This window comes from Cyanistes caeruleus, chromosome 3, assembly GCF_971803275.1.
Source record: "Cyanistes caeruleus chromosome 3, bCyaCae1.hap1.1, whole genome shotgun sequence".
Lineage (NCBI taxonomy): Eukaryota > Metazoa > Chordata > Aves > Passeriformes > Paridae > Cyanistes > Cyanistes caeruleus.
In genome coordinates this window covers 13,128,800-13,155,116 of record NC_141703.1, presented here as the reverse complement: position 1 = coordinate 13,155,116, position 26,317 = coordinate 13,128,800, and the positions used below count along the sequence as shown (strand labels likewise).

Here is a 26,317-nt window from a genome sequence, read left to right as displayed (position 1 = left end):
GGCAATCTTGGTGGGAAACATGGCCCTTGTCATCAACAGCAACTCTGACTCTGTAGGATTGTGTGGTTTAGAACTTGGTATGGCTTGTGAGGTTTATTTTCTTCAGCAAAAGACTTAAGACTTACTTAAGATTCATTTAAGACTTGGGTTTGTAGATTTCCTTCTTTAGACCAGTGAACTGGCATCGTTGATAGATGTTTGAGGACAGCAGTGTCATGACAAAATGATCTAATTGCTTTATAGCCGAATTTGATTGTATTTAATTAGAAATAAAAAAGCAACTGTGTTCCATGTCTGTTCGTTAAATTGCTGTTGACTTTTTTCATTGACATTCCATAAATGACAAAGTTAAGGTTAACAGTATAAATAGGGGTGCTGTGGATTATGAAAGGGGAACCCATGCAATTAAAAAAAAATGGCTTACATAACCTGATATCATAATAGACAGAATATTTATTTAACTTGCAGTAAATTGACACACCTCTAGACAGAGACAATTATGACTGACTGTAAAACATCTGACAGAACCAATTATGACTGACTGTTGTTTGCTACCTTTGCACAGAAATAAATGAAACACAGATATTTGGAACAGAGACTGCTGCCTGTGTGTCTACGCTTGCTGTAATTAAAATACAATAACCAGTAGGCGATGTAAAAAATTTAGGAGCTAATTTAGTATGTTCTTTAACTCCTTAAATAAAAGTGTGATAGAGACATGATGCTTTACATAAATGATACTCTGCAGGGGGTTTTGTGCGTTCCTAGACAAACCAACATTTTTGCACTATGCTCATAGGCAGCTATGTTGTATCTCATGTATCTGGTGCAGATTACACACACAAATACAGAGGAATGTGATCTTACTCTGAAGAGCAGGTTATCAACAGAATAACAGGGAGAGAGTTTAATAATATGACACAGTTTGGTTGTCTGATCAGGAGGAAAAAAAGACAGAAGATTTTCACTTAGCCACATTTTAGGGAATCCAAGAATTAGAGTTCTTGATCGTGGCTATCAGGTTACTCAGCATCATTTTAATGGAAATTAAGAGAAATTGCATTAAATGGAAGACAAGCAGTCGGGTATAGATAACCTCCAGATATTTTCATCCTTGCTTCCAACATCTGAACAGCAGCATGGGTAAATGGATTTCAGGAACCATTAAATTTTAATTTTTTTTTTATTTTTTTATTTCCTTAATAGAATAAAATTGTACCTAGGTAGCTAAACAAGGATTTGGATGGAGTGCTGAATTTGACAGGGATATCCAGAAGTTGAGACTGTGTTTTGTGAAGGGAAGGAGGGAGCAGTTATGCTGGGAAGTGGAAGGAGGGATTACCTGCATGCTTGGTGGTATAATTCTGTAATATCTACCAGAGTCAGTGATTTACTAACTTCAGAAAATACAGTACCTGAATTTTACTTGTATACAGTCAGAAACACATCTTCTTTATTTATTTCTATTAAAATAATTGCATTTTTAACTTTTATATTTGTTTTGATAGTGTCTTTTTTATGCTCTGCATGTGTATAAATATACCTCATTATGTACAGCTATGTATACATTCTGCAGCAGTGGTCATCCTAAAAGATTGCTCATTGCCACTGAACTTGGATGTTGCTGAAACAATGATGGGGTGATAATGGATATAGAACTATTTCAGAATGTGAGTACTAAAAGGCAATTTCAGTCAGTTTGTATAGCTTAGTTTTCAGAAGGCCTTAGGCATGTTATTGATTAAATTCTCATTTAGGAAGAAAGTAAGAGCTCTTATATGCATCTCTAAGTTGGATGGTGTGGTAACTCAAAGGTATTGACTGTCTGTGTGATATACAACGGTCACAGTTGTCTTTTACTCAGAGGAGCACAGAGTGATGCTGGTTGTCATTCTTACTCTGCTGTGTGGCAGCGTAAATAGTCCCCTTTCTAACCAACCTGGTGGGAAAAGTCAATATCCCATCAGCAAAGGAGGTAAACACATCAGGAGCTGTGTCCTCTCTCATCTCCCCCTGCTCTGTATTACTACAGTTCTTTAAATCTCTTCTCCCCAGTCATCAGATGCACTTGTGTCATTCAAATGCATGGTGCTGCAGACACAGCCCTGCCTGCCTCTCCTCCTGGAGCTCCCGGCTCCCATTCTCTTATAATTGAAACTTAAAATTGGCCTCATTACTTCAACGAGGCCCCTCATATTTCTCCTTTTTTTCAGTCCACCCTTTCCTGCCTGCCTCTACAAGGGTAATTGCATCTAAGAAATGTTTGAAGCATACTGTCAGGAAGGTTATTGCATATAATTGGAGTTAGATTTAATGTTGGGGGGAGCTGGGAGCTCTGTTAGTGGGATGGCTGGAGCCCTGAGGCCTGAATTGGAGCTGTACATGGGCCTGTATTTCTGTTCCCTACTCTCAGCCCTGGTGTATTGTTTGCCTCAATGTTCTAATGATTAATGTGCCTTCCTACTCTGTTCACATGTGCCAGCTGTTCGCATTGATGTATTTTACCTTGGTCCCTCCTGAGCTCCAGGAAGCTTTAAACTATTTTGGCCTAGTTTTGAGGTGTAAGGATGGTATTTTCCACAGTTCCTTGGTATAAAGAGCGTGGTTTGGCTAATATGAGCAGTTGCAAGTGAACTTACTGTATCATTAATCTTGAAAATACATAAACACGTTAGAGCTCAATTTGTGGCAAAGTGGGATTGGTGTTTTTATGGATGTGGTTAAGACAATTTTCAAGGTTTGTTTAATTTAACCCTATATCTAAATAGTTTCAGAATCGTTAAATGTGTTTATGCCATAGTGACTTCAGCCTGCTAATGAGCAGATTCACATAATCAAGCTTTTATTGTATTGGAGTTGTAGTTCAAAGAAAATTCAATTCTGCTAATAGACTTTTAGTCATTACTGTCTGTGTAACAGTAAAAATGTGGTGTCTTCAACAAGGTATCTTCCTCTGCTTACTGCCCAGATACAGAACTGAATGTGACAGCACAAGACATAACTTCTTCACAACAATGCATGAAAGGTGTTTATCAAAGTGTTTTTAATCAATGTATTCACTTACTCAGGCATCGTTAATTTAAATTTTAATTTAATTTTTAAAGAGTTGATAGCTTCATGCAAAGCAGTTGACTTCAGTGGAACTTTGTGAATAACACGGAAAACCTAAGCAGGTGGCAATTTCTCAGTCAAACATTGCTGTTTGTATTATATCCAGAGCTAGTCTGCTGAGCTCATACTACAACATCTGAGGCTCTGCAGAAATATTTGTAAATCCTCAGGGAGAAGAAAGTCACAAACCTCAAAATTGTAATAGCTTTTTCTGTCACCATACTTCCCATCCCTGCCATCTTCTCATGTAGCAGTCCTTGACTTGGCTGCTGAAATGAAGCTGTGTCTGATGGGACACCTTCATCTCAGTCACATCACAGAGGTGAGCTGTCAAAAAAAGGAGTCATTTCATCCCTTATACAGATAAGACTCAAAAAAGCAGAGTGTCCCTCTCCCTGAAAACCTTTTCTTAAATAAACTCCACTGTTTTTAGAGACACTTGGTTTTTCATCAACTCATGCTGTAGAGTAAAAATTGTTAGAGATGGAGGCTGCTCTGTTACTTATTCAAAGGACAAGGAGTGCTGTGATGGTATCAGGGAGAAGTGAGGCAACAGCTTTCAGGCAAAGCTAATGAACAATAGAAGGATGGTGTTGGTTGCTCACCAGACAGATGTTTTACCCTGCACCTCAGTGGCTTCAGATCTTGACCTGTGAGTACCTGTGCTGTGCTCTCCTAGTTCTGCTGGACCTGGAGTCCCTCTAGTCTAAAAGCAGGGAAGCTGCCTGGGAGGGCACCTTGTTTTGCAGTGTGTGTGCTCTCCAGTGTTGCAAGGTGTAGCTGCAGGAACAGGCTTTTGACTAGGAGCTGGTGTTTCTAGAATGTGGAGTTGGTCGGAAAATAGCACAACTGGCACCAGATCTGCATCTACTTGGTATTGCTGTATAATGGAGTAGTGGAATATTCTGCTCTTCTAGTCTTTGTCCACAGCTTACAATTACCCAAACATAATCCCTTGGGTGGTTTGTTTGTTTGTTTTTAATGGCATAAAATTTAACAAAAAAAGCCCTAACAGAAATAGAACAGCTTGGTCTTTGCTGCTGAAATATGTACAGACTCATGCACATGACTTGGCACACACATAAAGGTACAGGTGAGTAAATGTCTTGTCTTCCAGACATCTCTTACCAAGTCTTTGGGAGCCTCTTCATTCATGTGTCAGGTGAACCTGACATCTCCTGTTTGAGATACTGGGGATCTCTCCATTTCAGGGTAATCTAGCATGGAATTTCCCCTGTTTCTTCTACTTCCCTTTTCCTTCCAATGCCTCCATAGTGTTGAGGATTGCAGTTCCCATCCTGCATACAAGGTGCATTTGAGAACACACAAGACTGGTAATAAGTCTGTCCCAGGTTGTGGCCAGTGCCAGTAGTTACAGCAGGGATGAAGGACATGAATGGACATGAATTGTGATCTTCACTTCTGAAGCCACCCTGGGGCAGAATCTCTCCCTGCTTCCAGCCCCTGGGGACTCTGGATAGTTCTCACTAAGTTAAGGCACCTGCCCCCTTTAAATGAGATCCTTTCAGAGCCAGCCCAGCTATTGCTTACTTTCTCTGCTGTGGCTTAGTGAACCCTCATGTCACTCCAGCTAGATGACAGAACTGGACTAAGGGTGGTTCTTGCCAGTTTTTCCACTGCTCCTGTGCTGGTGGGGGTGAGGAAGCTTCAGCCTTGGCTCCATGGCCAAGGTTCACCACTGCCCCTCACCAACTCATGTAGGAAAGACAGGGAATGCAGGGAATGCAGCAGAACATGGGAGAGCTTGCCACAAATGTGCTCTTTGCTAACTACAACATTCACCTCGTTTTAAAATGCCTTGATTCACAGTCTAATGAATGCAAAAATCCTGTCTTTTTCTGGTCATTTAATCCCTCTCTGTTTTCTGGGTTTTTGCCCTTTGTTCTTCTAGAGTATTTGAAGAAGAAGCCAGTCAGGAGGGAAATCTCTGAGGCCTACAAAAGACTGAAGAGCACTGTAGACAAATGCCTGTCCATGAGTGCCTACTCAGAAGTGAACCTCGGCAAACTCTTCACTGTCAGTATAGGAAGATCTGTGGGAGACTCCAGTACTGAAAGACAATGATTGATTAAAAATGGAGGGAGGTTAGCCCCTTGTTTATCAGTAATGATCTCTTCAGTGATACTTTATTTCAGTATGTACAATGATGTTTTAATAATTTTGTCTCTTTGGAGGAGGAAAAATGGGAGATGAAAACAGGATGTATGATTCTCATGGATATGAAGTATTCAAGGTGTTTTTTATCTTCCTGTCTTCATTGAGAAATCAGGGTTATTAAAATATGGAGTAGTTGATTTTTGCAATATTTTTTGTTGTGTATTTAGACCGATGAGGGAAAAGGGGGTGGGGGAATTGCTGCTTTAATTGGATAATTCCCAGTGAGAGTTGCTGGAATGTAAGTGATCCTAGACTTTGCTCCAGGGTATTTACTAGAGGTGCTCTCAGGAAGAGAGGTTAGTAGAGGTCTCAGTAGGAGCACTAATGTTTTGCCTTTTCACGGTTTATCTTCTTCCTGATCATAAACATACCAATTAAAAACAATACTAAACCTAAATGCATTTAAATGTCCTATTACCTTCTGAAAAGAGGTAGGGATGCTTTACTTTGAAATTCATTCAGGAACGACTGAAACCTGGAGGTGCTAAAAATAGGGACCATCTTTTTATTAGGAGTCTTTCCAAGCATCTTTAAGCATAGTATTTTGCAACGTTGAAAATTTCTGTGTGGATGTAAAGACATGCCCATGAACAAAACCCATTTCACACATACAGCGGATATAAATGTGTTTCATTTCAAAGTATTTGAAAGTAAGCAATCGATAGGGAAAAATATTTTTGGGATGGCATTGTAACCAATAACAGGGGAATGGTAAGCAGCAAATCATAGTTACTGTTCTGTAATAATTACCGTGTTGGAGGTTTTACAGTTTTTACAAACAAATGTATTTTTCATTTACTTCTAATAAAATGACAAGCAGATATGACAAGAGAATAAATTTGGGTACATGCTTTTGTACACAAAATATTGTTGTACTCTGTTCACTGTTAAGTTTGCAATGTGATATATTAATGTAAGGTTATAAAAAATGGCTTTTAAATTTTGAACAGTATAAAATGTAAAGTTTTTTCACACTTGAATAAAAATAAAGTTTTCTAGTAAAAGAGAACTTGATTCTATGGTTTGATGGTTGAAAATAGTCTATGTTAGGTCATATTGCTCTGGACTTTTCCTGGTCTTACAGAATTGCTTGTGTGTCTGTTTTTAGGATGAACAGCCAAAGGAAGCTTGAAGAAAAAGTAAGAGGATCAGCATGAACATGTTTGGTACAGGAGGGATACATGTGTCTGTTTGTGTTCAGAGTATTTTATGACATTCATTTGTCCCCAGAGTAGCATTTGGAAGAGGCTGTGTGTCAGTATGGGTAGTGTCAGTTTGAATATGCCTAAATGCACAGTAATCTTCCTAGCAACTTTTGGAACTAAACCCTTTCATTTCTGCTCACATGGAATCACTACAGTGAGAAATGGAACCTGTGCAGTCTCTGGTGTTGTGCAGGTGTTGTCCCACCCTGGTGAGCTATTGATCCTTCCAATATGTTTAGTTGGGTTAATACTGTAAAACAGACTTTATTTGGAGTCTTGTCTTGGAAGAGAAGGTGTTGCTGCCAAGATGATGTACTGAAGTTGCAGAACTTCAAAAGATTCTGGTTTCTTGTAATTTCATGCAGGGATTTTTAGATTTTTTGTGTCTGGCCCAATTAGGATTATGAAGTTACTACTAGGATTAACTGGGTAGAACGCCTCAGGAATGTGAAAAGTGTGACTTTCTCCTCCAAACATTAGGTATACAAATAAAATGGATAGATATGGCATAACCTGACCTTGTGGCACTTGTATGTATCTGTATAATTACAGCTGAAGAGCCTGTTAATTTGCAAGTTTAGGGATGTTTAGATTAAATGAGAGTGTTGTGGAATGACTGTGTAGGGTGCAGCAGCACAGAGTGGCCCTGCGAGGGGCTGTTCCCCGCACACACCGAGGCGGAGGAGCCATGAGTGGCACAGCCCCGGAGCCCCTGCCACCCCGGCCATCCACAGTCCAGGCAGGTTGAGGATGGGAAATGAGGGCTTTTACCCCAAATGGAGGCTTTTTTTGATTCCTCTCAGCAAAGCTGGTCAGATCAGAGCTGAAGTCTTGGCAAGGAGTAAAAACCGGATTTTTTTTCCCCCCTCCCCTCTCCCTCTCTAATCAACTCTGGGCACAGTGCCTCGTCTTGGCCCCTCAGAAAGGCTGGGAAATGCAAAATCATCTTTATAGCATTTAATATTAAATGGAGCTGGTAAATGCTGCGCTGTAAATAATTTGGGAAAGACTGAAGTTCGGAGGTTTGCATTCTGAGGCTGGTCTGGCCTGAATCGCCTTCCCTTCCTTTTCCTCCTCATATCCCCCTCCCCCACCCCGTGCTGTTAAAATTAAGGTTTGTGTTTATTTGTATTTATTTGCAGTTGGGGAAGAGGAGTGTTGATATATGAAGCCGGTGGCCAGGTTTCGCTGATGACATATGCGATGTGAAAAAGAATTCCCATCCGCAAACACGGTTGCTGCTGTGCCAAAATCCCTCTTTTCGCCGCCAAAGGCAGTTTTCTAAGGCCGAAGCGGAGCACATCTTCCCCTTCGAATCCATCCCCGTCTACTGCAGGGCACCTTAAATGTGCCTTAATTGAATAGTTCTCCCGCACCCTCCTTATAGCAGTTTAATAGATTAACTCATCTGTGCCAGCTTCAAATTTCAGATTAAAATTCCTTCATCCCGAAGGCAGCATTATCAGGTTGTTGGAGGCTGTTTTCAAACCTTGGTTTTGAATAGCAGCGGCTCTGCATTAATTTAACCACTAAGCTAATAAGTAGGTTTCGTTTTGTTATGCTAAGCTTTATTGCTTTTCTTTTGATCAGAATGGTGTTGTTGAGCAAAGCAGCAGACAAGGCATTCTTTGATGAGGGAATTAGCGCTCTATTCTTCCTCTATTATTCATAGCACAGTGGAATATGTAAGTACCTGAGGGTGTCAAAGGAGAGCAGGCTCTATTGCAAAGTGTTCGCCTTGTTTCTCTCAATAGCTGACTATGAGATGATAAACCGCTTAATACACTGCACTAATTGGATGAGAGCAAAAAGAGATGGGAATTAAGGCACGGCGAAAGGAGAAAGTGCTACCAGCCTTCATTCACTCTTTCACCACTTTAACAGCACCAAAGGAGGCACAAGCTTTCTATAAGCAGACCAGGGGTTTTGTGCGGAGATAAAATGAACCTGTTAGCGGATTCAGGTAATACACTAATTATTGCACAGTATAAATACCACTACTGGTTTTATAACACGGAGGTAAACTTCTTTTGAGAAGGTTATAGGATTGCTTGGCAGCAGTATAGATCCTAATAAGGGACCAGAGTAATAACCCCCTGGATTAACAAAATTGCTGCTTGCAGAAGTATGATTCGGGCTTTTACGAAGATTTCAGCAGAATGAATAAAAATGACTGAATGACATTTCTTAATGCCTAATGGCTTGATAATGATTCCCTTTTCTTTGAGGCAAAAATGTATATTTCAGGCTTCACTGTTAATAACGTCCAAGGAACAAACCTTATTTTTCCCATAAATTTTTTTTTCGCGCCTATGGTGGGTTTTTAGAACTTAAAAATACGGCTGGGGGCGGGCAGGGTCGGGGGTGTGGGATATGAAACGCCGTGAGTGGAGGGGGAGCTGGGGGAAGGGTCTCGGCGGGCTCCCACGCGCGGTGCTCGCTCCAGCGGCGCTTCCCGGCCGCTGCCTCCCGGAGCCGGAGTCTCCCGCCGGGCCGGGCCCCCTCGGTGTGCCCGTGGGCTCTTCTCCGGTCCCAGCCCGCCGTTGTGGAGCGCTGCCGCGACTAGACCGAATCACCCCAAAAAAGATGCCCGCACCCCAGCGCTCCGACGGCCCGTCCGGGGCCGGGGCTTGGCCGGGGCGGACCAGGAGCCATCACGGCGGGGGAAGGGCCCCGGGGCTTGGCCGGGGGGCTCCCCGCATTTCGGCCCCTGCTCCGTGGAAGAGGCAGAGGGGATCGCTGGGTCTCCCCCACAAAAAAACGAACCAACCAAACAACCCTCACCCCCCCCCCAAAAAAAAAAAAAAAAAGCAGAGAAGGAAAAATAACAAGAACAACAACAAGATGAGAAGAAAACCACCCAGGGGGTAATAAAGGAAGAGGGAAGAAACGGAAGTTCACTTCGAGGAGAACGAAGGGGCAGGAGCAGAGAAACTTCTGTGACCCCAAAGGTGCGGGGGGCGACCAAGCGTTCCCCAAAATTCCAGAATTTCTCCCCCGCCCTGACTTTGGGCAGCGGCGGAGCCTGGGGCTGCCTCGTCCCCGCCCGGCGAGTCCGGGGAGCGTGGGGCGGCTCCCCGCGCTCTGGGCTCGCTGGCACCAGGAGCGACCCCAGAGCACCCCTGCCTGGGGAGCTGAGGGGACACGCCCCGGTACCCGAACAGAGGCGGACAAGGACGGCAGTGGGTGCCCCACCCGACCTCGCGATCCGCGAATCCCCTCGCAAACGGGGCTGCCGGCACCTTGCTCCCCCGGCACGCCCGAGCTCTGGCCGCCGCCCCACTCGAGGGCCCCGCGCCCACCCAGACCCCGCGGGAGGGTCCCGGAGCTGAGGCTGGCGGGGCTCGGCTCCGGCCGCCCCGGCCCCGGCCGCCCGCAGCGCGGCAGCTGTACCCGCAGCCCCCGCAAGGACCGGGCTTTTTGCTTTTCCTTTTGATCCCGGTTTTTTTGGTTTGTTTGTTTGTTTTGCTTTGTTTTTTGTTTTTTGTTAAACATATATTTTTGTTTATTTTCTGAACGTGGCACTTCTCCACCGGATAGCAAGGAAAAGTGTTAACAATAACGACATTACACGAAAAAGTACTGTACCATCGCCTCTTGAGGGTTTCAGAAACCTCTACAGTTAATAAGTTAAATAAAGAGTTTGTACATAAATATTTGTCTAGGAACCCTATTATATCTACAACACAGTAAGAATCTACAGAATGACAAACTTTTACAACACTACACTGAGTGCAATTGTTTTATAACTTTTCAAATATACAAAGCTCTGTTCTTTTTTTATAACAATGGTATGTACAGAATCAATAATCACAGTTTAGTGACTTAAACAGTCCATATTCTAGCAGTGTATTTCCCTTTGGTTTGATATAAAAACCTTGGTTGGTGTAGTGATAAAGAATATAACAAGAAAAAGATATACCCTTTCCCCTAAGTGCACTGGTTATCTTACAGCATCAAATTTACTTTCAGTCTGCACTGGCAGCATCCTTGGTTAGCATATGCAGCTCGTTGCAACATGTAAAATAGTTCTCCAGCGCTTCTAAATGACCAACTTAACATCCTAGGATGTTATTTTAAGAAGATGTGGGTAGCTTTCCCCCCTCTTAGCTTCTCTATTGTTTGTTTATTTTTTTTAGTTTTTCACTTTCTTAATTACAATTCTATTTCGTTTTTTTTTTTTTTCTTGCCAGATAAACAGAAGGAAAAATATTTAGTGTACGAAATGCTAATATATAATAACTTTTATTAGGGCTTTTTTTTTTTTGTTTTTTTGTTTTTTGTTTTTTCTCTCCCCTAATGTTCACAGAGGAAATGGACACATCGTACATTGAAGAAATGTGCCAGCCAAGGAGTGACTTATTCAGGAGGTTTTAAGTGTCGTTTCACGCGTGTGAGGGCTGATGCGAGAGGCATTTGCTTTCTCCAAGTTCCTAACTTGAGAACCTATTACAGTCTCAGCTGCTGGTCCTCTTTTTTTAAAAAATCATCATTATTTTTCCCCCCGTTTGGTCTTGATTCGTGCTGTTTGAGGTGACCTTTATTGATTCGCGTATTTACTCTCCTCTCCCTCTCTCTTTTTTCTCTCCCCCCTAAAAAAAACCCACCTAACCCGCCCGCCGCGGACGGCAGCCGTGCCTTAGCACACCTCTTTCCCCGTGCTGTTCCCGGGGAGGATGTTGAGCTGGGTGAGCTGGGCGGCGTGTTCCTTGGCCTTCAGCCGCAGGGCGGCGATGCTGGATGCCCGCCGGTCGGCGGCGGCGCTGGCCGGGTCCCCCAGCCCCGCCGAGCCCACCGCGCCCTCGGCGGCCGGCGCCGGCTGCCGCAGAAGGGCCGCGGCGCTGGAGGCGCTGCCCAAGGGGGACATGGTGGAAAAGAGCCTGCAAAGGAAGCAGAGACGGCCGTCACCGCCGCGCCGGGGACCGCCGGCTCCGCACGGCCCCGCTCGCCTCCTCCCGCCAAGCGCGGACGCGAGGGGACAGAGACTTGCTGGAAATACCCGGCAAAAGATTTTTTCGAGGGAGAAGGAGAAAGGGAGGAAAAATCGCTGAGCCTGGTCCTCCCGGTCCGCCGTTGGCACGGCCAGGGCGGCAGCGGCCGGGGGCTGCAGCCGCCCGACAGAGCGGGGGGAGGCCCCCGGTCCTGGGCCGGCAGCGCGGCCGGAGCCGCCCGGCGCTTCCCGCACTTCGCCCGCGGACTCTCCGCCCGCGGGAGCGTAGGACGGACCGCGGCTCCCGGGGGAGCTCGTCCCGACGCAAACCCGTGCAAGCTGCTCAGCCCCACTCGTGGCCGCGACTAAAAATCCGTCCGTGACGTTCCCCCCGCGGCTGGAGCGGCTCACGGCTCCCGGGATGTCTCGGCTTCCGTTCATCCCGAACGGCCAAATGCCAGCAGCCCCCGCCCCGAGCAAAGCAGAGGCCACGCGTGCACGCAGGGAAACCCATTCAAGGATTTCGTTTCTGGGTGGGAGCACCGCTTTCCGCGGGCCTGTCCCTCGGGGGCCCTGCCCCGTCCCTGCCCCGCGGGCCCGCCCGGGGCCCCCGCGACGGCCACGGCCCGGCCGCCCCCACGGGGAGCCCGCGGCCGCGCGGGGGAGCCCCCCCGCCCAATGAGCGGCCACGGCGGCGGCACGTGACCCGCGCGGCGCCCAATCGGCGGCGGCCGCCAGGCGCTCCAAGTTCGAACGGCGGGGCGGCCGCGCGCGGCGGGCCCCGCGTGGGGCCCCGATCCCCCCGCGCGCGCGGCCCCTCACGCGCTTCCCGGCGCCCCCGCCCCAGGACCCCCCGGTGCCGGGCGCGCGTGGCTGGCGGTACCTGCCGAAGGCGGGGCTGATGAAGGCGGGGTGGCGGAACACGGCCGCGCCCAGGAAGGTGCCGAGGCCGAGAGGGGTCCCGCCGGGGGGCAGCGCCGCGGAGCCGGGGGGCGGCGGCGGCAGGCTGGGGAAGGCGGCGGCCGCGGCTGCGGCGGCGGTCCAGGCGGAGTCTAGAGCTGGGTGATGAGGAGGGAAAGGACTAGCATCAAGGTATGGACTGAGGGGGTGAGTTGCTGACAGGGGACCAGGGAAAGGCAAACCTGGGGGGTGTGTCTGAGCCCCAGCCTTTTCCCTCTTCCGCCACTTAGCCCTACGGTTCTGGAACCATACCTGAAAGCCAAAAGAAAAACCGGTTTTAATACGCCTGCCCGCGCCCTCGGAGCGGCGAGCTCCACAGGAGCCCCGCACCGGCCCCACGGCGACCGCTCCTCCGCCGCCCCCGAAGCGGGATCACCCCAAAAGGGGCCGGCCCGCGGGGCCCACGTGTGGCGAGTGCCGCGCTGAGCCCCGGGCTGTGCCGACCCACGGCTTTCGGTGACACCCCAGGCCCTGTCGCGGGCCCTGGCTCCCGGAGGGGCACAGCAATTCAACACCCCCGCACACCTTTGCGGCAGGTTGGAGGTGCGGGCAGATATCGGAGCGGGAGGCGGCTCCCGCAGCGCTGGAGCAGCGGCAATACGATTTCCCAGGGGGACTGTGCGGGAATTATTCCGCACTCACACCCACACCGCGACTTTTTTTTTTTTTTTTTCGTTAAAGGGCATGTTTACAAATTATATCGTTTGGGAATCGTAGACTTTTTTCCATCAGATTTAAAGAGAGGGGAAAAAAGTCGTAATTTCACTGACAACTGAAATGAAGAAATAATTTGTGAGGCAACCAAAGCAGCAAATATAGATTTCAAGGCTGCCCTTTTAAGATCTATTTTATGAAAGTTAGTTGGGATGCCATGGCACTACCGTCCTTTCCCTCTTTTACCCCCTCCCACAAAGCAAAAGTCATGAAATAAAACTGCTTTAAGCAGGAGAGGGGTAGAGGAAAATAAACCACGTTTCAAAGGAAAATAAAATATTTCCTTAATAGCCAAGTGTGGGGTCATCACACGCACCTACAGATAGAGACTTTGAGAGACAGACACTTGTAAATCGTTTAGGGCAGGTGTGGGCAGAGCTTTTCCTGTTATGTTCGGCTTTGTAAGCTCAGTATGAGACCCTTCTTTCCGGGAAGGCAGAAAGGCAGCAGCGCTGCGAGTCTCTCCGTACAGTTGTTCAGCGGGAATTGATCTCCGCGCACGCCTAGCTGGGTACCCACGATGAAGAGGCATTGTGTTCGTGCAGAAGGCAACAGCCTGGCACGGAGGGAGCGTCTCTCCTCGCTAAAACTCAATTAGCAAGCTGTCCTCACTACAATTCCCCCTTATTGAATTAATAAGTCTGAGTACACCCAAAGGTAAACGAAGGGACTCTCATAATTCATATTCACTTAATTACATCTTCTGCCATGAATAGAGGAGAAAGAAAGGGGGTGTCTTTCTGTTAAAAAAGTTATTTAACTTTCCCACGACTTGTTCCCCTGAGCTGAAAATACTGATTTGCTGTCACATCTCTGTTTGACAATGGAGAAATGTGTCAACAGAAAGGAGGGGACAAATCTCATCATTAGCCCCTCTAATGCAAGAAGCTGTTGTGTATTAAATGAGCCATATGGAATTTATTATGCTTTATCAGCGCCCGATTTTAACTGTAAAGTGATTTGCTCAGCTTCAAACCCAGAGACATCTGTTTTCTGTTGGCAATCAGGGCATCCCAATGTTTATCGTCTCTTTGGTTATGAGACCCGGGTTGGGAAATGCACTCTGGTATGGGGCGGCAAACACCTTTAATAGCATTGCACTCACTCACTATTAGATCAATGCAGGCTTATTGCTATCAAAAATGGGAAATCAAATAGCATTAGCCAGCTCCTTGTGCAGGCAGAGAGGAAATCAAACAACATTTCGCCTTCAAATGGCCCTGTTTGTTCTAGCACTAAGTGGGCTTTTATGAAGCCCGATTGGAGATTTGATGGCAGCCAAATACCCGACTTGCGGCCGAGCGGGTTTCTAACAACCGAAACGGGAGCCCTGAGTTTTAATCACACGGAGATTCGTCAACCGATAGCTCGGCCCCGGCGGGGCCGGGGGCGCCACCGAGGAGGGCCGGGCCACCCTTCCCCTGGGCGCCGCCGAGGGAAGCGCCGGTCCCGGTCCCGCCGCCGCCACTCACCTGCACTCGGGCTTCTGTCAGATCGAGCCTCATGGCCAGCTCCTCCCTAGGGGAGACACAGACGCCGCCGTAAGCCCGAGCCACCTCGAGTCGCCCGCGCCCGAAATCCCTGTGCCCGAGGCGAGCGGGGCCGGGCCGCGGGCGGACAGCGCCTGTTGCCGCCCCCGGCCCGGCTCCGGGCCGCCGAGCTGGGCGCCTCTCGGGACTCCGGGGTTTTGGCATCCCCTCCCCGCCGCTCCCCAAATTCGGCCCGTTCCAGCCGCAGCGGCCGTGTACGGGACAGCAGCCGGGAAGCTCGGAGCCACGCGGAGGTTCACATTGCCACAATTAAGGCAAATCGGAAAAACACTAAGGCACTGGAAAATGGCTCATTAGCTCCGTGTCCTAGAGAGCAGCATTCCCAGTATAACTGGGATCCTGCCGTGGCCGGAGCCCCGCGCCCTCGGGGCGTGAAAAGCCCTGGAGCAAAACCCAAAGCCGTAAAAGCACCAACGAAAAAAGGGCGGCATGTCCATAAACAGCCCGGGCAGCCGCTCCCGGGGCCGGGGGCAGGCGGTGCCCCCAGGGGAGCCCCGCGGGCGATGCGCGGCTCCGAGATCCAGGGAAAAAAAAGCCCCCGTGAACACTCCTGTTCCGACGCCGGCCCCGGCCCCGACACCCCGGGCAAAACAAACGAGAAACCGGGAGGGTCTTCGTGATCGAAAAGTGCGATTCTGGGGCCTCGATCCTCCTCTAGCCTTAAGGCGGGAGGGGAGAGCTGCAGTTTTCGATCAGTGCGAGAGGGCTGGCGGCTCTGCCTCTCTCCCTGCCAGGCGCTAGCCAGACCTGCCACCACCGAGCTCCCATTTTCAACGGGAAAATACCCCCGAAAGTGCGGACAGAGCCGGGCTGGGCCCCGCCGGGCTCTCTGGGGGCAACTCCGAACACCGAGAGGCCCCGACGTGCCGGGCCGGTATTTTTAGGCAGCGGCGCTTTGATCTTTGCTGCTGCCGGGGCTTCCCCGGGCCGGGCTCCAGCCCACGAGCAGCGCGTAACCGATCCCGGCGCGGCCGCGGGGAGGGCAGGGGTGGGTAGCGGATAAAAATAGTCCCCGGCGGCCTCAAGGCGGGCCTGCCCGGGCTGTGCCGGCCCTGGGTCCCCCCTGAGCCCGGCCCTGTTCCCCGTCTCTTCCCAGCCCGGGGGTGCCCGAGGCAGGATTCACCGCCGGGGGCGGCTTGGAAGCGGGCGTACAGCACACTGCGGCCCCGTCCCGTCTCCCTGGGGTTCGCTCACTCCGCGCTCGGCCGGGGCCCCGGCGCCGGTACCTGGTGAAGACGTCGGGGTAGTGTGTTTTCTGGAAGGCCCTCTCCAGCTCCTCCAGCTGGTAGCTAGTGAAGGTGGTACGATAGCGGCGTTGCTTCCTCTTGAGCAGCCCCTCCTCGGAGTCGCTGCCGGCCGAGAGGCAGACGCTCTCCTCGCCGTCCTTGCCTTCGCCGTCCTCGGGGTGCAGCAGCAGCTCCTCCTTGGGGGACAGATCCCCGCCCTCCGCCCCGGGGGCCGCGGTGGCGGCCCGGCGGGCATCCTTCAGCAGCCCCCCGCCGTCCTCGCCTAGCAGCTCCTCCTCCTCCTCGTCCTCCAGCTCCTCTTCCTCCTCGTCTTCGTCCTCCTCCAGCATCTCTTCGTCCTCTTCCTCCTCTTCCTCCTCCGCGGCCGGCGCGGCAGGGCCCGGCCGTTCCTCGACGTGCGCGGCGGGGCTGCCCAGCTCGTCCCGGGCGGGCGGCGGCGCCACGAAGGGCGCGTTTTCACGGTAGCTTTTGCTGCGGCTGATGCTGACCTGGGGCGCCTGGCTGATCTTCAGCGTGTCCCACGGGGCGGCGGCGGGCACGGGGCCCGCGCCCCCCTCCGGTCGTCCCTCCGGCCGGTCCCCGCGCGGCCCCGCCGCCCGCGGCGGCAGCAGCCGGCCCCCGCCCGGCCCGTAGAGCCGGCGCAGTTTGGGGGGAAGGTGAAGCTCGGCCGGCTCGAAGGGGGGACTGCCCTTAGGGGACCCTGAGCCATGAAAGTGGCGTAGACGGCCGCAACAGTCGGACGGAGAGGGCAGGCGTGGCGGGAGAAGGGTGCGGAGGAAAGAAAGAAAGGAGAAGAGAAGGAGAGACACGGTCAGTTGGATCTGCGCGAATAGAGTCCAGGGCAAGAGCCCAGTCCCTCAGGCATCCTTCGTGCACTATTTTCCACCCCCTACCCCGTCCCTCAGGCCGGCCCTGGCCCGCGCCGCGGCTCCCAGCCTGGGAAGAAATCGCTCCCGGCCGCTGAGCCCGGCCCAGCGGTCCGGTCAGGGCCGGGACAGGCTGCGGGGGCTCTGTCGGCTCCCGCCGGCGCCGGCACGTCTCCGACAGCGGTCAGCGCCGGACCCCATCCCACATGGCGGGGCAGCGTTTGTCCCACTGCGCCCGTCCGGTGGTCCGGGATTCCTCCGCTGGCTTTTTTTTTTTTTGTTCGTTCCCCCCTCCTGTAATCTTCCCCCCCCCCCACCCAAGTCTGGTTTTTGTTTTGGAGGAAAGAATCCCGCCCGCCGGTGTACGCCGGGAAAAGCGGGAGCGAGGCCGCCCATGGGAGCTGCCCATCCGGGCTCCCCGCGGCTCCGGAGGGGGCTGCTCCCAACTTGGGGCCGGGGGTGGCGGCTGCCGGCGGCCCGTTATCACCGCCCTGGCTGCTGCCAGGCGCGGCCCCAGCTCGCTCGCCGAGACCTATTACAGGCTTAATGCGAACGGGCGAGGCTTTCCCCACACACAGATCACGTCTTGCACCGATTTATTCTGTTTTTAAAAATTACACCTATATCGAAAGCAAGAAGAGCCTAAAGCGACGGTACCCGATCCCCAGGGAAAGAATTGTGGCGAATTCCGGGCACGGCTCCGGCCGCGCTTCCTGGCAGCACGGCAGCCGCTATCGAGCACGGTAACGGGATAACGGGAAACGGTGCCCGGCCGTGCGGTGCAGACGGGGAACGGGGCCGGGACCGAGCCGCAGGCAGTGCAGGGAATGGGGAACACACAGCCGGGCCTGCCCGATGCCGGGGAAAAGGGACGGGACGAGCGGGATGGGACGGCGGGGCTTACCTTGCGCGGCCTTGTCGGTGTCGGGGCGGGCGGCGATGGCGGGCAGGGTGGGCGCGGTACCGAGCAGCCGCACCTTGCAGGGACTCCGCCGGCCCAGGATGCTGTCGATGCAGTAGGAGGACAGCAAAGTTGGCGATTTACTTTTGCACTCGGGGCGCTCGGCGCAGCTCTCCTCCGGGTAGGGGCCGCTCATGGCGGCGGCAGCGGGGCCGAGCCGTGGGGCCGGGGCGGGAGCGGCGGCGCGGACGCCCCCGCGGCGCTGCCCGGTGCCGCCGGGACGCCCGTCACGGGGGGAGTGAGCGGCGGCCGCGGCGCTCTTGAGTCCCCTCGGCTCCACGTGCGGGCAGCCGCCCCCTGATTGGCTCCCGCCGGAGGCCGGGCGGCCGCCGACAGACGGCGCCCGGCAAAGCCCGGCTCGGATCGACCCGGATCGGCGCCCGCCCCGAGTCGCCGCGCTGCCCCCCGCCCCGCCCCTCCCGCCGCGCTCCGCCCCCGCTCCGTGGGGGCGGCAGGCGGCGCGGACCCGCTCGGGAGAGCCGTCGGGGGCGTCCGGGATGGGCGGCGTTGGAGTTCCCGCGGCACGCCTTGCCCCGTCCTCACCCCACCGCCCCGACGGCGGCCCGCTCCCCGCCCGCCCTTTCACTAGCCCCCGGCAATGCCCGGGCGGGCTGGCGTGGGCGGCGCCGGGGGATCCGCGCCGTGTTTTCCCGCGGGCGGCTCCCGCCCGCCCGCCCGGAGCGGTGCCGGGCCGGGCCGCGCTCGCCGCCGGGGTTTGAAATGCGGCGTCCGCGCTCGGGGCTTTCTGTGACAACACCTGCGCAGCGCCTGCAGCGGCGACGGCGCGGCGGGGCCCGACCCAGCGGAGTGCGGGAGCCAGGAACAGCTTCCCCCGGGGAGGGCAGGGCCCGCAGCCCGGTGCGGTGCTGTCCGGCAGCCCTCCCTCCCTGCCCTGACAGCCTCCGCCTTGATCCGCACACGTATCTCCCCTCCGCCGGCGCTTTCTACGCCGCTTCGGAGCCAGAAGTCATCTGACGGTTTTTATGGTTTCTCCTTCCCCTTCTCTGTTGGGCGGTCACAAGTTTAGGCTCCCTGTCTGGTCAGTTTGGGCTCAGTTTTGATGGGCACTGTGCAGCTGCCTGTCCCCCCTGACGTGTGCGCTCCTGATCCCGGATTCACGCAAGCACAAACACGTCGGAGAAACTGCTCCCGGTCACCACAAACACAGCGTCCTCTCGTTCGGGTGATGCCCAGCCCCGAGCACCGAAGCGGGGACAGCCCCATTTTCCCTGTTTATGCCACAATTCCCGTGCGGAACTGACGTCTTTTAATTAACCAAAGAGAATTAAGAGAAAAGAAAAGCAAGTGCGTGCGTGTGTCCGTGCTGGCGTGGGCTCAACGCCGCTGTGGCTGTGTCCACGCCCGTGTGCGCACACGCACACACTTCCAAGCTGTAAAGGTGCGTGCGCGGAGACAAACATCGTCAAAGTCGCCCCCTCCTTGGGAGTGGGGCCCCTCTGGGCTCCTACCCCTCAGTCATCCCTCCTCGTTTCCCCCCGATCCGCAGGCCGGGGCGATGCCGGGGGAAGCGCCCCGACGTGCGCTGCCGCGGGACCCGTGATGCCCAGCGGGGCGGCCCCAAAGCGGCCCGGCTTTGGGTGCTCCTGGGCCGGGTACGCAGAGCTGCCGTTTGCCGTCGGTGCTCATCTCTAAGGAGCTTTTGCCAACCCCGGCACGAGTGGTAATTAGTTCATTAACCCAGTGACTAAAAAAGATCCTCCCCAAATCCCAAATCAACCTACAAACAACAACAACAAAAAAAAGGCAGGAAGACCTCGGGGTGCCCTTGGCGAAGCTCGGCGAGCAGAAGGACTGCCGCCACTTGCTGTCGCCCTGGCCGTGCCGCGCGGCTCCGCCGGGACTTTCCCACCGGGCTTCCCTGCCGGGGCTTGCCCGGGAGAAGCTGCACGGAGCCGCGGGTACCACCGGGCCAGGAGCGGCGCTCCGGCAGCCGGGGAGGCCGGCCCGCATCTGCCTTCCCTTCGCTGTCTTGCGGAGCGCCGGCCAAGCCGGTGCGGGAGAGCCGCGACACTGCGAGTGGCAGAGCAGGGACGGGCAGAGCTGCCGCGCTGCTTGCCCGAGGTGGGGGCACCCGAACTCGGTGCGGCACAGGCGACAGCCGGAGGGCACGGGGGACCTTCGGCACGGCATCTGCGGGGGCTTCAGCAGCGCCGAGACCCTCCGGCGGTGCGAGCCGGGGCTGCTGCGGGAGGGAGCTCGAGGCTGTCGGAGACGCGCGGAGCGCAGGGAGCCCTGCTGCGGCCTTGCAGCCGTGTGCAGCTTGTTTTCACTCCTTTCCCGCCCCGGTCCCTCGTCCCCCTGTGTCCGGGTCCGAGCGGGGGGCCTCCCCTGTCTCGCTTTCCGGCGCCCCGGCAGGCCCTGCCGGAGGAAACGCGGCCCCGGCCGGCCCAGGGAGCGGGGCGGGTCCGCAGTACTCCAGTTCGCAGGCAAAAATTGTTTGCGATGCCAGCTCTCCTTTGCCAAGTCACTTTGTTGCTTTATTTATTTTTTTAAACAAACTTTTAGTCATTTATGGTCTCTCTCTCGCCTTCTTTTCTTCCCTTCCCCCTGCAACCTGCTAATTTAACACTGGAGCGCTTTATGGCAGTGTTACAGGGAGAGAACGAGAGAGAGAAAACAACAATACTGCAATGATCCAAATGATACAGTAGAATTATAGCAATTATAGTTCTGCTCGGAGAAGAAAACCTTGCTGAGCTCAGCCAAACAAACTGATACCTTGTACGGATAACAAGCCCGGGGACTGACAGCCAGTGCTGAGAGAGGCAGGAGGGCACAAACGGAAATATTTTCCTCTTTTCACTCCAGCCAGCCTACATTAACACCCTCGGCTGCCACTGCCAGAACAATATCCGCTGCGGCTCCTCGCAGCCGGGGCCTCCGCGATGAGTTTCTCCCCAGGGACCGGCCTCCGCACCTCCCGCGCCCGGCTGCACTCGGGCCCTGCCGGGAAGGAGCGGTCGGAGCGCTGACGGTGCCGGGACCGCCGCTGCCGCCCTCTCTGTAAACCACCCGTTCCCACCGCAAGGGCGAGGGCCGTGCGCCCCGGAGGGACGGCCCGGGCTGCCCCCGCCGTCTCCCCTGCGAGCGGGCGGCCCCGGCGGGGGCGACGCCCGTCCCGCTTCGCTTGGAGGCGTGGGGCAGAGCCGCGGCTGTCGGCGCTGCTCCGCCTGGCCGCGCAGCGGGGCACGGTGACCGCGGCCCGACGGCTGTCCGCTGCATCACCAGCATCCCCCCTTCTCCCGGACCTGCCCAGCCGGCCCAGGGACGGCGCTTCCAATGAGGTTTGAATTTGTTACTGTTTTCCCCTGTTCATCTTTCTTTCCCGTTACACAGAGCCCCGTCGTTGGGACCGCTCCCCCCACAAACCATCCTTGGGAGGAGACGTGGCTACAAAATGGCAGTTCGCTGTCAGGCTTCGGGAAAGGTGTTTGATCTTAGGGCGGAGACAGGGCTAATCTCTGTTTCAGACGTTGTGCTTGGGAACGTGCAGGATCGGTTCAAGACTAAGAGAGAAATTGTTTTCACCTCGCAGGGAACAGCGTCAGCCTCGGCTGGGGAGGATTTGCCCTCACTGCGGCGGCCACCGGCGACACAAAGTTGTGACCCACCGACTGAGCACACGGCAGCTTTTAATCCGTGAGCAGTTTGTACCCATCCCGTCCCCGGAGCATCCCACAACCCTCGTTAGAAGCTGCTGAAGTCGGGAACCCCTCCGGTGGGTTCCCGCTCCCTGCCAGCCCTGCGCATGGGTGGAGCTGCAGCGGCGGACGCAGCCCATCCCCAGGCTTTTCACACGAGCTGCTTCTTGTTTATTTTTAACTCTCTTTGCAATGGAGAAGAAAACGATAACAACTACTTAAAAATCCTGATTTATCACTATATACTATAGATATCACAATTTGATTTATCACTGTCTATGCAGAAAAAAAAGGCTTGTGTAAAAGCTGTCTGTAAGGAGGTACAGAAACTGTATTTCCTCTGCCTGCCTTCTCAGCTCTCCGTTGTAGTTTCCTCCCCGTTCCTCGACGTGCTTGGCGCCCTGGCCCCGTGCTCCCCCTGGCTCTGTGCTGTGGGATCCACAGCTCCCGGGTAACCCAGGGTGAGCCACAGAGAACGTCAGAGTCTGAAGCGCCCCACACCCGAGCGCGCGGGAGAGTGAAACACAGGGGACCACTGGTCTTCAAGAGATGTGATTTAGTCTCATTCCTTCCCCCAGTACAGCCCCCTCTCTCTCCCCCGCCAAGTGTTCAGGATTATGGTCCTGTGAACAAAAGCAGTACATCTGGGCATTAGGGAAGGCAGGATGCCTTGGTACCGCTGTCACTGGACAGTGTAGAAATGTATGATGCCGTTTAGATGTCATGAAGTGGCACATGATTCCCCTTGTGAGCCTCACAGTGCTTTAGTTCAATCCATATTCACGATCTATTTTTCAGCTTAATGGAGAGTACTGTTCTGAAACCCACTCTGGACACAGCCTTGACTTGGCACAGTTCTGTGGAGATGGGTGGTTGCCCTTGATCTCAACTACCAGAACTACCCAATTCTTCTGGTAGAGTCTTGTGAAACACTTTAAAAATCTAGGCTAATACCCTACAGACAGTCTTGTGGGATCTCAGAACAGCTGCACATCCCCTAGAGCCGAGATCAGACAGCTGTGGGAGAACCAGTATCTTTGTGTCCCTTGGGGCTTTGAAAAGTCACTGGTCACCTGAATACACCTCAAAACGTTCAATGGCTTAACAGCCTTTTCATTTCAGGTAAAATAACTTATCCCATCATTGCAGGTTGACAATTTAATCCATACCCAGCAGCTATCACTAGGGCACCACTGCACCAAAATCTCTTTGCACAATGGTGTTTGACTTCAGCACATTTGAATTCACATCCAAGAGAAAGATCATTTTGCAAGTATTGTTTTTTTTGGACTCACATCACCATTTTCACCAGTTTTCAGCCTATTCCCCTGGATGTGAGGCTGCACCACCTGCCCACGGGGTGAGCTGGGAGAGCCCTGTGCACCAGGTGTCAGTGCAGGTCACAGTTAGCTGGACTGTCTGGCGACTTGCAGTGCCACACTTTTCTGCCTGTGAAAGCAGCCCCAGCTTTTGTCGCTCACTTTGGTTTCAGTGCAAGCTCAGGGAGCAATTTCAGTAATGATTGGCATCTGGACAGAGGTTTGATATCAGCAGTAATGGTGACTCAAGAATAATTATTCATAAACTTCGCATTTAGCCCATGTCTATGTGTAGGCAAAATCTGGGCCACATTCCACAGATCTAATTTTAAAAAAGTATTTTCTCAATTATTTTTTATTCAGCTGTCATTATTTTTTAATAAATTAGTTTATCCTTCTGTTAACATAGGTTTCACTACAGACAGAGGACAGCAGTTAATTTAGGTGAATGTGTCTCATCTTTACTTATCTTCTGCTGTTTTTCTGTATCTGGTAAAGCAAAACTTCTCCTCTGGTCCATGCTCCAGAAGCATTCCCAGCTCATTTTTGGGTTGACCCTTTTTTGCACAGCCATGAGACAGAACAGGTCTGCAGTGATGTCTCTGAGTAATGCTGTCACCCACCATAATTCTGTTAGATTTAGTTACTGTATTTAACTTACTTATCCCTTGAGCCTGGTCATCAGACCAGTACTCCTGAAAATCATTTGAGAAAACAGATCTGGGCACACAGCTTGGCAGTACAACCCTCCACAGCCAGCTCTCCCTCCTGGAGACCATGTGCCTTCCTCTCATTTCTGCCTCAGGTTTGCCACTGGGGACAGAGGTGTGTGTGTCCTTTGCTGGCATGCCATGGTCCCCAGGTCACTGGCCTTATTGGTACATCACAGCTCTCTTTCTGGTTTGCTTTGTTTTTTTGTTCCTAAGTGCTTGGCTTCATGAAATCCTGTCAGGGCTGGCAGTTTGCTGGTTGAGACTGGGATGCCATCAATACTGCCTCTATTTTGCCATCCCATCCCATCCCATCCCATCCCATCCCATCCCATCCCATCCCATTGTCATCTTGGGTCCTCAGAGTCTCTCAAAGGCCTTTTCTAGTCTTTTAGATTTACTTAGGAAGCTCCTGCCTTTCACTTTTTTTTCTCTCCCACTAACATGTATGTCCTTTTCCCAGGACCTCAGCCTTCCCACACCTCCACAAGCCCTGGCTGTCCCTGCTGACTGCAGTGATGTTTCTGCAAGGAGATGGATTTCCTAGCACTGTGTGGATTTAAATCAAGACCACCCCTTTTCCAGAAGACATATTTTCAACTAATGTAAATGTTTTGTCTAAATATAAGAAGAACTACGTGGAGCTCTGTGTCCTACAGCCCCTGTGACTGAATCTTACAGGAGACTGGGTGATGGAGTGAAATCTGGATCTTCTGACCCTAGAAAATCCATGAATAAAATCCCAAGTTGCTTTGTCACAAGTAAGCCTTAGAAACTCAGTGAAATTATTAATGCATCAAGGTGCAGTGGTCTAAAAAATTTAAAAATATGATCATAGGCTTATTTAACGTTATACCTTCTGTGTTATTTTCTTTTGTATGTGCTGACTAGAACTGAGCAAAGGCTTCATAACAAATAATTTATTTGTCAAACGTATTCTCTTCTCCTGCGTGTGGAATATCCATGAGCAAGAGCATTGTTTTCTCAAATGTATTTATCTAAAATGCTCCAGTGGTTCCTTTAAATGAATAACAGAAGGGCTTGCCTGCAAATGGTTTCCGCTGTTTAGCTGTACTTGGGCAAATAAACCTCCTGGTATCGACTGCTTTGCCCGCCTGTTGCGCCAGCAACACCCCGGTTGTGCAAATAGGGTGTGAGTGTGTGAGTGTGTGTGAATGCAACAGCTGGGCTTCCTCAGCCCCTCCGTGGGCAACCTCAGGCCGGGCTTTTCACAGGCACTCGGACCACTGAAACGCGATCGCTCAACTCACTGCAGAGGGGGTGTGAACGCAGCTGAAAAGCAAAGCCATTAAAAATTCAAATGAGCGTTCGATGAGCAAAGGACAATGTTGCACCCTCTTTGACTATCTCCGGCGTGACCTTCATGTGGTGCTGTGTTCTATTTCAGTGAATGCAGCCGCACAGGGGCAGAGCGGGAATCAGAACGATCCGGGGAAGGGCACGAATCGGTGCTGGTCTGGCATTTCATTGCTCAGGAGATATTATCCAAAAGATCAGGGTGTTTTAATCCAGAAGCATGGCTGAAGTGAAATAGAATAATAGAGGGAAGAGAGATCAAACTGTCTGTGAAGCTTGGTTGGACCATTCTGCTCAAAAAATCTAACCTTAAAACCGTATTTATTATTGCTATTTCCTACATCTATGGGCACCATTGCATCTGGCTGTCATTGAGGGGCACCACTATCTCATAAAGATTTAAAAATATGTTCTTGGTAAAGAAAAACCTGCATTTCACAGAAAGGAATGGGAATTTTTCCTAGGAACAGGCTGATGCTGGTGGATGCATGGAGCAAATACTTCAGTGGCTGTCCGTCAGTGCTTCTCATGGCTTTTTTTTTTGTGTTGGCCCCTTTATATGGAGCATCCCTGCTATCATTCAAGGCTGAATGCTGCTAGATAGCTAAAGGATCTATTCTGATATAGCATCCGTGTTTATCTGTTTAACATTCTGCATCTCCTTTAGTGCAAGATTCAGAGTACTCTGTCGTGCTCTGTAGGAAGGGGATGTGTTCTGGATATAAACTGTGTTGTGTAAGTGCTGTGGTATGAATGAACCTGCTGTGACCCAGGTTTACACCACTGAGAGCAACACAGACCAGAGATCTCCCAAACTGCACCGAGGACAATCCACTGATAACACAGCCAAGTGAAGACATGAACAGATGGAAGGGATTCTACCAAGGCACCCAAATCAAGCACAGATTAGATTTATGAAGGACATATAAGTGTGAAGACAAAAACGAGGAAAAGTTTGCTGTTCTGAAAAATAATTAAGAATGGAGATCCTTACAAGTGTCTGTGCTAACTCTAGTTATGCTCCCAAAGAACATGGATAACTGTTCCTTGTGTGTGCATGACATTGTAGAAAAGAATTAACTGTCTGGTAGGGAGCAGACTTCTTCCTTCCAAATTCAAAGGGGTTTTATCTTAATGGAAAAAAGATTTGCCTGTAAATTGGCTCAGAAATTCCAAAAGCTGCAACTTGTTGGACTGCTGACTTGAAGTTTTCAATTAAAAAATAAAATAAAATAAAATAAAATAAAATAAAATAAAATAAAATAAAATAAAATAAAATAAAATAAAATAAAATAAAATAAAATAAAATAAAATAAAATAAAATAAAATAAAATAAAATAAAATAAATAAAATATGTTTTAAGATTTTCCCTTTATATACAGTTCTTAGAAACTTCTATAGACAGATATTTCTGTTCATATGCATGGAGTATAAAATCTTGAATTCACTGGGTGTAAGTTATTGTTTGGAATCAATGTACTTTCTTGTTTTTTTAGCTTTTTATCAAACCTTGAAGAAAGCTTGTCACTTACAGAACTCACCTATTATTTCCATTCTTGAAATTTAAAAATAATATTATGGAGCCAC

At 51.6% G+C, this 26,317-nt stretch overlaps 2 protein-coding genes and 2 long non-coding RNA genes across 9 annotated transcripts in view; 3 read left to right on the top strand and 1 right to left on the bottom strand.

The window, feature by feature from the left end:
• Positions 1-6,293, top strand: part of POLA1 (DNA polymerase alpha 1, catalytic subunit) — a 194,555-nt gene extending 188,262 nt beyond the window's left edge. For 2 of the 4 annotated variants that reach the window (XM_086879853.1, XM_086879846.1), the window contains exon 37: positions 5,024-6,293. In XM_086879853.1, the coding sequence (XP_086735979.1) occupies positions 5,024-5,196 (173 nt within the window). In that variant the 3' untranslated portion in view covers positions 5,197-6,293. The remainder of the gene's footprint in view (positions 1-5,023) is intronic. The other 2 variants (XM_086879848.1, XM_086879847.1) reach the window with 1 other exon arrangement.
• Positions 6,294-6,355: 62 nt separating this feature from the next.
• Positions 6,356-8,679, top strand: LOC147653961 (uncharacterized). The gene is made up of 2 exons (XR_015284128.1): positions 6,356-6,428; positions 7,637-8,679. It is a non-coding gene; the product is annotated as an uncharacterized LOC147653961 (long non-coding RNA).
• A 1,395-nt stretch (positions 8,680-10,074) lies between these two features.
• Positions 10,075-17,966, bottom strand: ARX (aristaless related homeobox). 2 transcript variants are annotated; one of them, XM_086879845.1, is made up of 6 exons: positions 17,666-17,966; positions 15,875-16,595; positions 14,571-14,616; positions 12,567-12,636; positions 12,308-12,482; positions 10,075-11,374 (listed from the first exon to the last, which is right to left on the bottom strand). In XM_086879845.1, the coding sequence occupies exons 1-6, from the start codon at positions 17,856-17,858 to the stop codon at positions 11,134-11,136; spliced, it is 1,446 nt and encodes a 481-aa protein (XP_086735971.1). In that variant the 5' UTR covers positions 17,859-17,966; the 3' UTR covers positions 10,075-11,133. The 2 variants fall into 2 exon arrangements, with proteins under 2 accessions (XP_086735971.1, XP_086735970.1); XM_086879844.1 differs by having other exon boundaries at positions 12,308-12,636.
• Positions 12,435-24,515, top strand: LOC111922909 (uncharacterized). Of its 2 annotated transcripts, none has more exons than XR_015284126.1 (3): positions 12,435-12,516; positions 21,279-21,382; positions 23,877-24,515. It is a non-coding gene; the product is annotated as an uncharacterized LOC111922909 (long non-coding RNA). The 2 variants fall into 2 exon arrangements; XR_002860799.2 differs by lacking the exon at positions 12,435-12,516 and adding an exon at positions 20,163-21,027.
• Positions 24,516-26,317: the final 1,802 nt, after the last annotated feature.